The following is a 10075-nucleotide window of genomic DNA, read 5'->3' on the forward strand; positions in this document are numbered from 1 at the left end:
AATATCTTGAATTGCTCAGCACTGACACAATGATGAGTGCAGGAACAAAAGGTGATACTTTTTCAGAGATGTTGCAGCAAACATTGACCACGTTAGCCTGATATCAATTGAAATAACGAGGCCTTTGCTCCTGACAGGTGCTGCAGTGAGATTTACCAATAAGGGCAAAGATGTAGAAAAGATCTCCGCTCAGCTGCGTGAGGAAGCCAAACTGCAGGCTGAGCTTTCAGACACAGGTGCTACTGTGGAGTGGATGAAGGATGGGAAGGAGCTCAAGGCCAGTGAAAAATATGAACTGCACATTGTGGGGAAGAGACACACCCTGAAAATTCACAACGACTCAATGGATGATGCTGGAAGTTGTCAGTGCATCTGTGAGGGGGATAAAATGCTCTATCAGCTTTCAGTGAAAGGTATGTGACAGTCTGGGCTGTCCTCTTCCAGCCCAGGGCCAGCAGACTGCATTCACCTGACTCCCCAACAGTCCAGCTGTTGTCAGACAGCATCTGGGGTGTTTTCAGTGGCTGTTTTGACTTGAACTGGCCAATCTGCTTTGTAGAGCCATTTGATTTCTGTGTTCTGTCCTGTGATTCGTCCCTAAGATATAGAGGAAGTCAAGGGAAAGATAGGAAAAAGAACATCCCAGCCTTCCTGCTCTTCTGTCAGGGTGGCCATGAGAGATGATGTCAACAGCTCTTTTTGTAGCAGTGATCCCAAACGTAGAAGAGACCTGTGAAGAGTCACAGGGATGTTTACTTAGCTGTCATTCCATGGTGGGCTTTTTCTTACACAGATGTAGAGAGAAACTGAACTTTCCCACGCAGGGAAAGTCTGTTTTGCTTCAGGGTGTAGGTCTGATCTCTGAGATCCACACGCTTGGCCTTGATTGCAATAAATGAGAGCCCTTTGTTTGCTCCAGTGGAAGACTTTCCATTTCTGCAGTACCCTCTGCAGATGACACAAATGCAAATGAACCTTCTTCCCAGCAACAATTGCCTTTTTCTTTTTTACACTGAGTATGCATGAGGCTCTTCATCATATTCTCCTTGCTTGTCACACTTGTTGATCCATGGAGAAAAAACAAATCCCTAGAGTAGTGTATGCACTTTGACACTGGAGAGCTTACTTAATTGCTTCTTCTCAAAGACCAAACTCCAGAGAGGCATGGAGACAGCTCCAAACAGAATTGAATAATGGGACTAAATTTATGGAGAAAAGAACTTCCTGCCAAGGCTTGTCAGCTAGTCTTAATTTTGCTTTTCTTCTCTCTCTTTGTCATGTTAGCATAATATTTCATAATGGCAGGTCTGCCCCCAGAATTAACTGGCACAGGCTGCCCAGGGGTAACTATCACATGTTTATGTGTTTTGATGTTTCACAGTGGGTCTTAAGTAAAAGGAACTCAGGTTTTGGTTGCCTGCAGGTCAGATGTTCTTTTGGGTTCAATATGTTTGCATAGTGACTTGCAACCATGGGACTGGTGTTCAAGGACCCTCTTGGTTCCTTCAGTTCCTAGGTTCTTTCTTGCCTAGATTTGACACTTTGTTTCAACAGAATAGCTGATATTCTCTAGTGAAGGCTATTAGTTTGGGCACAAGTGGTAACCTAAACCTGTTCCAACCTGTGCATACAAACCTGCAAGTTGGTCTCATTTCAGTCCCTCAGTCAATACTTTTTCTTTTTTTCCCTCAGAGCCAAAACCTGTGTTTATAAACCAGTAGCAGGTGCTGAAAGAGGTGAGTGTCAGCTGTCCAGGCTCAACGTGGACGTCAAGTGGTTCAAGGTATGGCATGTAATGGTATTTTCCTTTCTGACTTCTCTGGAAATGAATGAGAGGCTTTAATTTCACTTCCAAGGGATGCGAGTCTGAGCTTTTGCTTGATAGCTTTTGCACTGCCCTCTTCTCTTTATGCTCTTTTACTTGCCCAGATCAGCACTCTTTGTTATTATGTCCTGAGTTCATTTATCAAGTTGAAATGGAAGTTTGTTTTGGGTTTCTTGTGAACTCCTGAGGTCTTGCTGCACAAAATATTGTTGGTTGGAGTACAGTCTTGAGCTTCAACTCTAACACAGAAATTCTCAGCCAGGATTTTGTAGCCTTGTTGTGAACTGGGTTTTTGGGTGAAATCTCAGTTTTCTTTGCACCTGACAGTGTGAGAATTTGCTCTGGCACTTTGTGTACCTCCCCGGTGCTCAGCTGTTCCTTCCCTTACTTGAGGATAACGTCATTTATTCAAGGTGATGTCCAAACGGGCTTGTTAACAGTCCTCCGCAGTGCTTTAAGCTGTCATAGGTCAGCCAGAATTTCTGCATGTTCTATAGCCATTCCTACATGTTGAAAACACTGCACTGTGCTTAAGCTTCAGCATATGTTCCAGTAAGCACAGTTCCATTAATTCTAGGGGAGTGGGTGAATTAAGCATTGATCTGAAGGCTGCATTTGCTCAGTGCAGAGATGGAAGGACTAATGGAGATCTGACTTTGATATTTTCCCTTCTAGGATGGGAAGGAGCTCCGTCAAAGTAAAAAAGTGAGCATTACTTCCCAGGGAAATAAGAGAAGTCTCATTATTCACAAGTGGTGAACTCTCATTTTCTCTCTCAGTCTGCAACCAGGTTGGTTTGCTGTTTCAGTCCTGGCTGTTTTATGCAGGAACTCTGCTCCTGAGGTTAATCCAAGTTGTATCCAGGCCCTTCAGAAGGAAAGGGAAATAGTAGAACAGAAATAAGTTCTGATTCTGACATAAATAAGTGCAGACCTGGACAGTTAAAAAGGGATTGTGTGATGTTCAAGGGATTTTGAAGCAAAGATGTCCCCTAGGTAAGATTTGTGGCTGACATTCCCCATACATTGTGGGCACACAAGCTAAGGAGAGACTAGTGATGAGCATGCAGAGAAGCCAATGGTTCAGACAGGTTTGTAGTGACACGACATTGTAGAGTTCTGTCTAGTTCTCCTTGGCATAGTTTGGAAAATAAAGATGAGGTGATTGGTGGTAACCAATATGGCTTCCTCAAATTCAAGCCATGCCTGACAAACTTGGTGGCCTTTCATGATGGAGTAACAGCATCAGTGGATAATGGGAGAGCAACTGACATCATCTACTTGGACTTGTGCAGAGCATTTGATCCCGTCCTGCATGACATCCTGGTCACCAAAGTGGAGAAAAATGGTTTTGATGGATGGACCAGTTGCAGGATAGGGAACTGTCTGGATGGTCACACTCAGAGAGTTGCAGTGAGTAGCTGAGTGTCCAGGTGGAGGGTGGTGTTGGGACCAGTGTTATTTAACATTTTTGTAGGCAACATGGCCAGTGGAATCAAATGCAGCCTCAGCAAGTTTGCAGATAACACCAAGCTGAGCGGTGCTGTTGATGTGCTAGAGGGAAGGGATGCTACCCAGAGGGACCTGGACAGGCTGGAGAGGTGGGCCCTTGGCAGCCTCATGAACTTGAGTGTGGCCAAGTACAAGGCCCTGCACCTGGGTCAGGGCAATCCCAAGCACAGGCACAGGCTTAGAGGAGAATGATTTGAGAGAAGCCTTGACCCTGAGGAGAAGAGTTGGTCTGGAGGGAGGTGTCCCTGCCTATAGCAGGGGGATTGGAACTAAATGACCTTAAAGATTCAGTCAGTTCTATTGTTTTTCTACCCTTAATTTTGCTTGGAAGGTTTTAGAATAAATTAGATTCTGGTTTCCATGAAGACTGTTTGCAGGGAGCTCCGTTGTAGCTAGTAAGTCTGTCTTTAAGTTCAAGGGCAATAATGCATTGACTGTGTTGAAGACAGAAAAGACTCAGGAATGGATGATGGTTTAGAATAAAACAAAATCCTACTTATTTTCTATGCAAATATGTGTAAGGAAAAGATGCTGCACTCAGTTCTGGAAATACCCTGACAAATATATCTCTAGTGCTTCACAGCTGGAGATATCAAGATTGTTAAAGCACTGGAAGATGTGGAAGTGAATGAATATGGGAGTGCATCTTTTGTCTGTGAGATTTCACTCGATGAGGTTCAGAGCCAGTGGTACAAAGAGGACAAGCTGAAGGCTGATGACAACATCAGAATGCGGCAAGATGGTAGGGTGTAAGAGGGGGATTTTTCTCCTGAGTGGGGGGTGGGTTGGAGATCAAGCATATAAGACATCTGAAATGAAGTGAAGATTGTTCAGAAGGGAGTTCCCCTTTTGTTTTGGGACTGAGGTTAGGGTGGAACAAGTGACAGGTGGGAAGCTTAGTGTGGGAAGTGTGATGCTATCCCACCATCCCACACTGCCAGGAGCAGGTAGGAAATGAGTGCAGTTATTTCCAAAGTGGGGGTGAACAGGGCAGTCAGTTCACCTCTCCAAAGAGGTTTTGTCTGACAGTGAGTGTGATCCTTCTGTCTCAGGTACTTTAATGGTGACGGTGGCCGCATTCGGTCAGTCCTTGTAGAAGCCATGTTTAGATTCCGCTTTGGTGGGGATGTGGATGTGGGGGAATGGGTGGTTTCATTGACATGAGAGAACAGGCAGTGATGCTGTGAAACCAGATGGATGATGCTCAGCCTGGCCATGTGCCTCAGAGCTCTTTGCTCAAGGAAGCCAAGTGTAGTTGTGGGTTTGCTCTCAAGAGCACAGTTTGGTAGGGATGAGTTGGAGGTTGGACTAGATGACCTTAGTGGTCTTTTCCAGCCTTAGTGACTCTGTGGTTCTCTGCTTCAGGAAAGACCTACTCGCTGACTTATACACGTGTCCAAGTCAAGGATGCAGCAGAAATGAAATCTGTAGCAGAAAAAGTGCCCATCTTACAGTGAAAGGTACTTATGCTTCTGATGACGATTTTGCTTAAATTATCTTATGTTATAAACCAGCCAACAACTTTTGCTTTAATGTCAAGGAGGGTAAACACCACCAGAACCTTTCACAGAAATTAAAACTCCTACCTACCTACCTTTCTGCCCACAAAATATGCAGCTTCTCTTTTGGAATTTACTTTTGCTAAGTAAAACAGATTATTTTCTTAGGTGGTGGATTTTCTACCTCTAGACTTCAGATTTGTGTTTGAACGTTGAGGGATAAAAACATAGCTTGACTTTTTCTTCATTTTCTCTGTATGTTTGAAAAGAGCACAGGGTTTGTTTTTTTTTTTAATATATACAATGCTAGGTATATATATGATGTTAAGTGTGATAAAGAAAAGGGAGACATTTGAGTTAGCACACTACTCAAGAGTTCAGTCCCCACCTTTGCCACTGTTACAATTATAAGGGCAAGAAAATCCTGGAAAATGAATTTCTCCTAAGTAGAGTTATTACATTGGACCTACAGAGACCTTTACTAGGAGAAAACTTGTTGTTCAGAGCTAAGTTGCTGTATTTATCCAAAATAATTATCAACGTCCGTGTTTCATTGAACCTCTTTTCCATTTCGTAATGCGAGGATTTTGATAGCGGTATGGGAAGGTCATGGTTTGATTTGGATGTTGGACTGGGAATCAGAAGATCTGGGCTCTCTTCAGGTTGTCAGTCTTATTGTCTGACTTCTTAACAACATTCCTTTCTTTCTATTATTTTTAATGACGTTTTAAGGCATTTTGTGCTGATAGGTGTAGTGTTCTTTTGCAGTAATGCTGACGTGAGTAAGTAGGGTGATAATGTAAGGGTATTTTACATTCCTTCTAAATCTCTGCTTTCTCTTGTTCCATCCTTCTTAAAGAGCAATCCATTAATCTAGTAAAGGAGCTGTGTGATGAGGATGTGACTGAGCCTGAAGAAGCCAAATTTGAATGCGAGATATCCATTCCTTCTGTGAAACCTCCCAAGTGGTATCTACGTGGGGAAGTCTTACAGGCTGGCAGAAACTTGATTATGCAGCAAGAAGGCACCATCCTCCAGCTGACCATACCGAAAACCACCACTGATATGACAGGCACCATTCAGTTCTCAATTGGCAAATCAAAATCCACAGCAACTCTGCTCGTCAGAGGTAACATATCCTGGCTTGGTTTACATCATGAAGATGAAGAATTAATTAACGTACAGCCTTCCTTCACTGGGGTCTTTGAAATATTGTGTGTGTGTCTGGAGGGTCTGCTCCATTTCCAGTTCAAAGTCGTTGGACACTAAATGAGACAGCTGCATCTCAGTAAAAGATCTGTTTGAATAGCTGTGATGTGCTTACTATTCAGATCTACAGAGCTGAGGTTTTGTCCTTGGCTATACCAAAGAGGTCAAATCAGGTGAAATTAATTGTATTTCAGAACTAGACAAGTTGAAGTTTGGTAGGACATAAGTTTGATGCCATTTCTCATTGATTTCATCTGAAAGAAACTTCCAGGCTTTTTGTCCGCTGTTGTCCCCAGCGTAAGATTATCCATTCACATCCTAAAGTACTTGTTATATTTTTAACTCTCTCTTATTTGAATAAAAGCCTCAACAATTTGGAGCAATTTAATAAGCACAGAACAAGAGCTGGACCTTGCATTTGGTAGATAATATACAGTATTACTTTATAGAAATGTAATCAATGGCATTCCCTATAGACAATCGTTTTTTTTATCTTTAGTTCAAATAGTTCAATATTCAATAATAGTTCAAAAAACCATTGTGAACATGAGATTAATTGAAATGGAGCAGACGCAAGAGACTTTCCTCTTCTTCCAATTGTCCTCATCCTTTCTTCTCTTCCATCCCTGCTTTGCAGATTACCATATACAAATCACCAGGAAGCTGGAGGACAAGACAGCTTTGGAACGTCATTCTGTCATCCTGTCCTGTGACTTCAGGCCTTCTCCAAAGGTTGTGAAATGGTTCAAGGGCCACACACCCATCGTGCCCTCTGAGAAGTACAAGATCAAGAGGGATAAGCATTCAGCAGAGCTCCAGATTCTGAAGCTGAAGCCCGATGATGCTGGTGTGTACAAGTGCAAGGCAGGAATTGCAGAGACTGAAACCACGCTGACAGCTGAAGGTAAGAGCAGGGGGGGTGGTCTCTTACATGTCCTATTTCACCTCAGATTTCTTTTCTTGAGGTTGATTTCTGCCGTTCTCTCCTGCTAACTTTATAAATGTATAATCTTCACTGAGAATACTACACAAAGATCGTCTAGTCCAACCATTCTACCACATCCCAGTATGATTTATAGTAACAGTGGTAACAGTTCACCTTGTTTCCCCACAGCCCGCAATGTAGAAGTAACGAAGCACTTGCAGGATGTAGAAATTGAAGAAGAGAGCTCTGCTGTCTTCTCCTGCGAGCTGTCCCATAATGACGAGGACGTGGAATGGTTCCTGAATGGCAACCTCATTTACACCAACAATTACAAGGACATCAAGAACGTTGGCAATTGCTGCAAACTGACAATGAAGCAGGTTAAGCCTGAGGATGCTGGCACAGTGACAGTGAAGTCAGACAAGGTGTCAGAAAGCACGTGCCTGAAGGTGATAGGTGGGTCTGATCACACCCCTCCTGGATATAAGAGATGCTAAGGAGCCCCAGTTCATTCTATTGTGCAGCAGTCCTGCTTCTAAAGCTCACCTCTCTGGGGTGACAAGACATCAGGGGCTTTCTTCCAGTGGAAGGTTCCATTGCAGCAGATATCAACGAAGGAGGATGGTTTTGGTGTCCTGCCATAGCATTCCATTGCTTTTTATCATCATTTTCCTTAACACAAGAAGAGTTACAAGAGCAGTTTCTTTTACTGCTTCAGTGCCATGCAGTGTCAATGCTGTTGTCTCCAAGTATTTATGACTGCAGGGAGAGCTCATTCAGTGTGTGTTTTGCCTCTGGGATGACTAATGACCAGGCTGTGAGTAACCTGATCTAGCTGTGAATGTCCCTGTTTATTGCAGGGGAGCTGGGCTAGATGGCCTTTAAGGGTCTCTTCCAATTCTAAGGATACTATGATTCTAATCTGATCTCCCCAGCAATTAAGCTCTTTTACTCTATGCACTCCAGAGTTTGAAGGATTTCATTTTTCTCCTTTCTTTTGCATTTGGTGGGTGTTTTTTCCCCATTATAAACATCTGATGTGTGAAATAGAAGATAGATAAAAGGAGTCAATAAAACAGGAAAATCAAAATTGTTCAGCAGCTCATCCTCTTAATCCTGAGGCCTGCTGTATGAGCTCTGCTGTACGTGAGGGCAATGCCGGCTCTCCAGCTTTAGAAGAGCTGCATCCCAATTACTTCATATGATATCAGTCCCACCCACCGGCAATGCAGGCTGTCCCTCCTGTTCCCTGTATTCTCCTCCTGATTAGTTCAGAATACCATAAAGCGCATTCAGTCAACGGACATGAAATCGCTTTAGGTTCTATCTTGGTGTCGTCAGTACTGGTAAAGATTTATTGATCCCTATTTAAAAATCTGAAAGCAACTGGAAATGTCTCAACTTCTCTATCACGTTGTTCTGTTTTGCCTGTTTAATTGCAGAGAAGCCTGCTGTCTTCATGAAGTCCTTGGATGATGTTTTTGATGAGGAGCGGGGTGTGATTAAATTGGAATGCGAAGTCTCTAAAGAGAAGGTCAAACCAGTGTGGAAAAAGGACGGTGTTGTGCTCGCTTCTGGCAACAAGTATGAGCTGGTACAGTCTGGGAAGACCCTATGTCCCCTTATCCATGACCTCGAGAAGTCAGATGCAGGTTTCTATACCTGTGATATTGGCACTGATGATGCCAAGTCAAAGGTCGGCATTCAGGGTAAGTACTGTGGAAAGTAAAGGAGTGCTGAAAGCACATTCAGTGTGGTCACTATGTCTTACACATATTCCCCCACGAGCCTTAATAGTTTCTACAATAGAAGTGTATTACTGCAATTTAGCGCAGTGATGTCTGGAAAATTCCCATTGCTTTTGATGTAAATGTATCTCATTTTGCCATGAAAATCACCAAACACGTCAAGAATGTCCTGGAAATGTTTCCTTTCTAAATTTCCCTAAAATGGAGAAATGGTTTGAACACCAGTAGGGTAGGATGGTAACAAATTAGCTAATAGAAACATTTAATTTCTTGTCATAGGCAAAACCCTTTTTCTCACGCAGCATCCTAGAGTTGTCCTCTCTGTTAGGTTGTTCCCTCTGTGGCTCATTGAATCTTCATTCTGCTCCATGGACTGAGCTGCTCTAATTGTAGTTCTTCCAGAGCAAAGACAAGAGATTCACGTCTCTTTTTTTTAATAGCTTTCTGGTAATTCTGAGTGGAGAATGTCTTAGAGAATACATCAGTAAGGAACACAGCCATGTTCTGCAAATCCTGAGTTAAAACACCAGTGCTGCTACTCATGTCAGTCACAAATGCCTTTTCTACATATAAACCTCATACTAACGTATCTCTTACCTTCCAGAGCTGAATAGTGGCATTACCAAACGGCTGAAAACCACTGAAATCCAGGAGGGAGAAGATTGTACTTTTGAATGCATTCTGTCCCATGAAAGCATTGATGAGTTCAACTGGACACTGAATGGAAGCAGAGTGGAAAATGGTGGGCGATTTAAAGCTTCTAACGTGAGTCGGAAATATACTCTCATTATCAAAAGTGTGACTCCTACTGACGCTGGGGAAGTCGTTTTTACTGCCCGTGGTCTAACCTCCAAAGCCTCTCTGTGAAAGGCAATGAGATGGGAGAGATTCTGGGGTCTGATTCCTTCAACTGTCTTCTGATAAGATTGTCGTGAGAGCTAACTCATAATATGGTTAAAGTGAATAGCAACCTTCTACTTGAACCTTGAAGCACTGAGAATTTCTCTTAAAAATAAGTAAAAGGAGGAACCATTTGACACAAATGTGAGAACTACCCAAAGCACTGGGGTAGTGTTGGAAATGGGCATCTCACTACAGCTTGTTCCATTAACAGTAAATCAGGAATGCTCTGTTGAGGGAACTGTGGGAGCAAATATCCTCTAAGTATAAGCTGAAGGGATGGCCTTCACATCATCTAGCTGTACAACAAATTCCTATCTAGAGCATGTGCATCTGAGAGCATCATCCGAGGCTCCCAGTGTGATGAGTGGAGAGAAGAAAGAGGCAGTTTTCAGACATGGTTCATCATCCTCAATTGGGTAGATTTAAGAGAGAATAAATGCTGCCTGGAATTCTAT

At 42.9% G+C, this 10075-nt stretch overlaps 1 protein-coding gene across 3 annotated transcripts; it reads left to right on the plus strand.

The window, feature by feature from the left end:
- The first annotated feature begins 33 nt into the window (after positions 1–33).
- LOC146752488 (obscurin-like) lies at positions 34–9662 on the plus strand. 3 transcript variants are annotated; one of them, XM_085531865.1, is made up of 10 exons: positions 39–413; positions 1693–1783; positions 2501–2615; positions 3910–4078; positions 4702–4796; positions 5695–5964; positions 6682–6948; positions 7159–7425; positions 8412–8678; positions 9322–9662. In XM_085531865.1, the coding sequence occupies exons 6-10, from the start codon at positions 5847–5849 to the stop codon at positions 9582–9584; spliced, it is 1182 nt and encodes a 393-aa protein (XP_085387991.1). In that variant the 5' UTR covers positions 39–413; positions 1693–1783; positions 2501–2615; positions 3910–4078; positions 4702–4796; positions 5695–5846; the 3' UTR covers positions 9585–9662. The 3 variants fall into 3 exon arrangements, with proteins under 3 accessions (XP_085387990.1, XP_085387991.1, XP_085387992.1); XM_085531864.1 differs by having other exon boundaries at positions 34–413; positions 1693–2615; XM_085531866.1 differs by lacking the exon at positions 2501–2615 and having other exon boundaries at positions 41–413.
- Positions 9663–10075: the final 413 nt, after the last annotated feature.

Source organism: Coturnix japonica, unplaced genomic scaffold (assembly GCF_054131305.1).
Source record: "Coturnix japonica strain WE unplaced genomic scaffold, WE-NBRP24 Scf045, whole genome shotgun sequence".
NCBI lineage: Eukaryota > Metazoa > Chordata > Aves > Galliformes > Phasianidae > Coturnix > Coturnix japonica.

What these genes read in the sequence shown, in the direction of transcription:
- LOC146752488 (XM_085531864.1), top strand. Translation starts at nt 5,847, where the DNA reads ATGCAGCAAGAAGGCACCATCCTCCAGCTGACCATACCGAAAACCACC. An exon ending in AACCACGCTGACAGCTGAAG is followed by an intron (nt 6,949 to 7,158) that starts GTAAGAGCAGGG and finishes GTTTCCCCACAG; the next exon opens with CCCGCAATGTAGAAGTAACG. An exon ending in GTCAAAGGTCGGCATTCAGG is followed by an intron (nt 8,679 to 9,321) that starts GTAAGTACTGTG and finishes CTTACCTTCCAG; the next exon opens with AGCTGAATAGTGGCATTACC.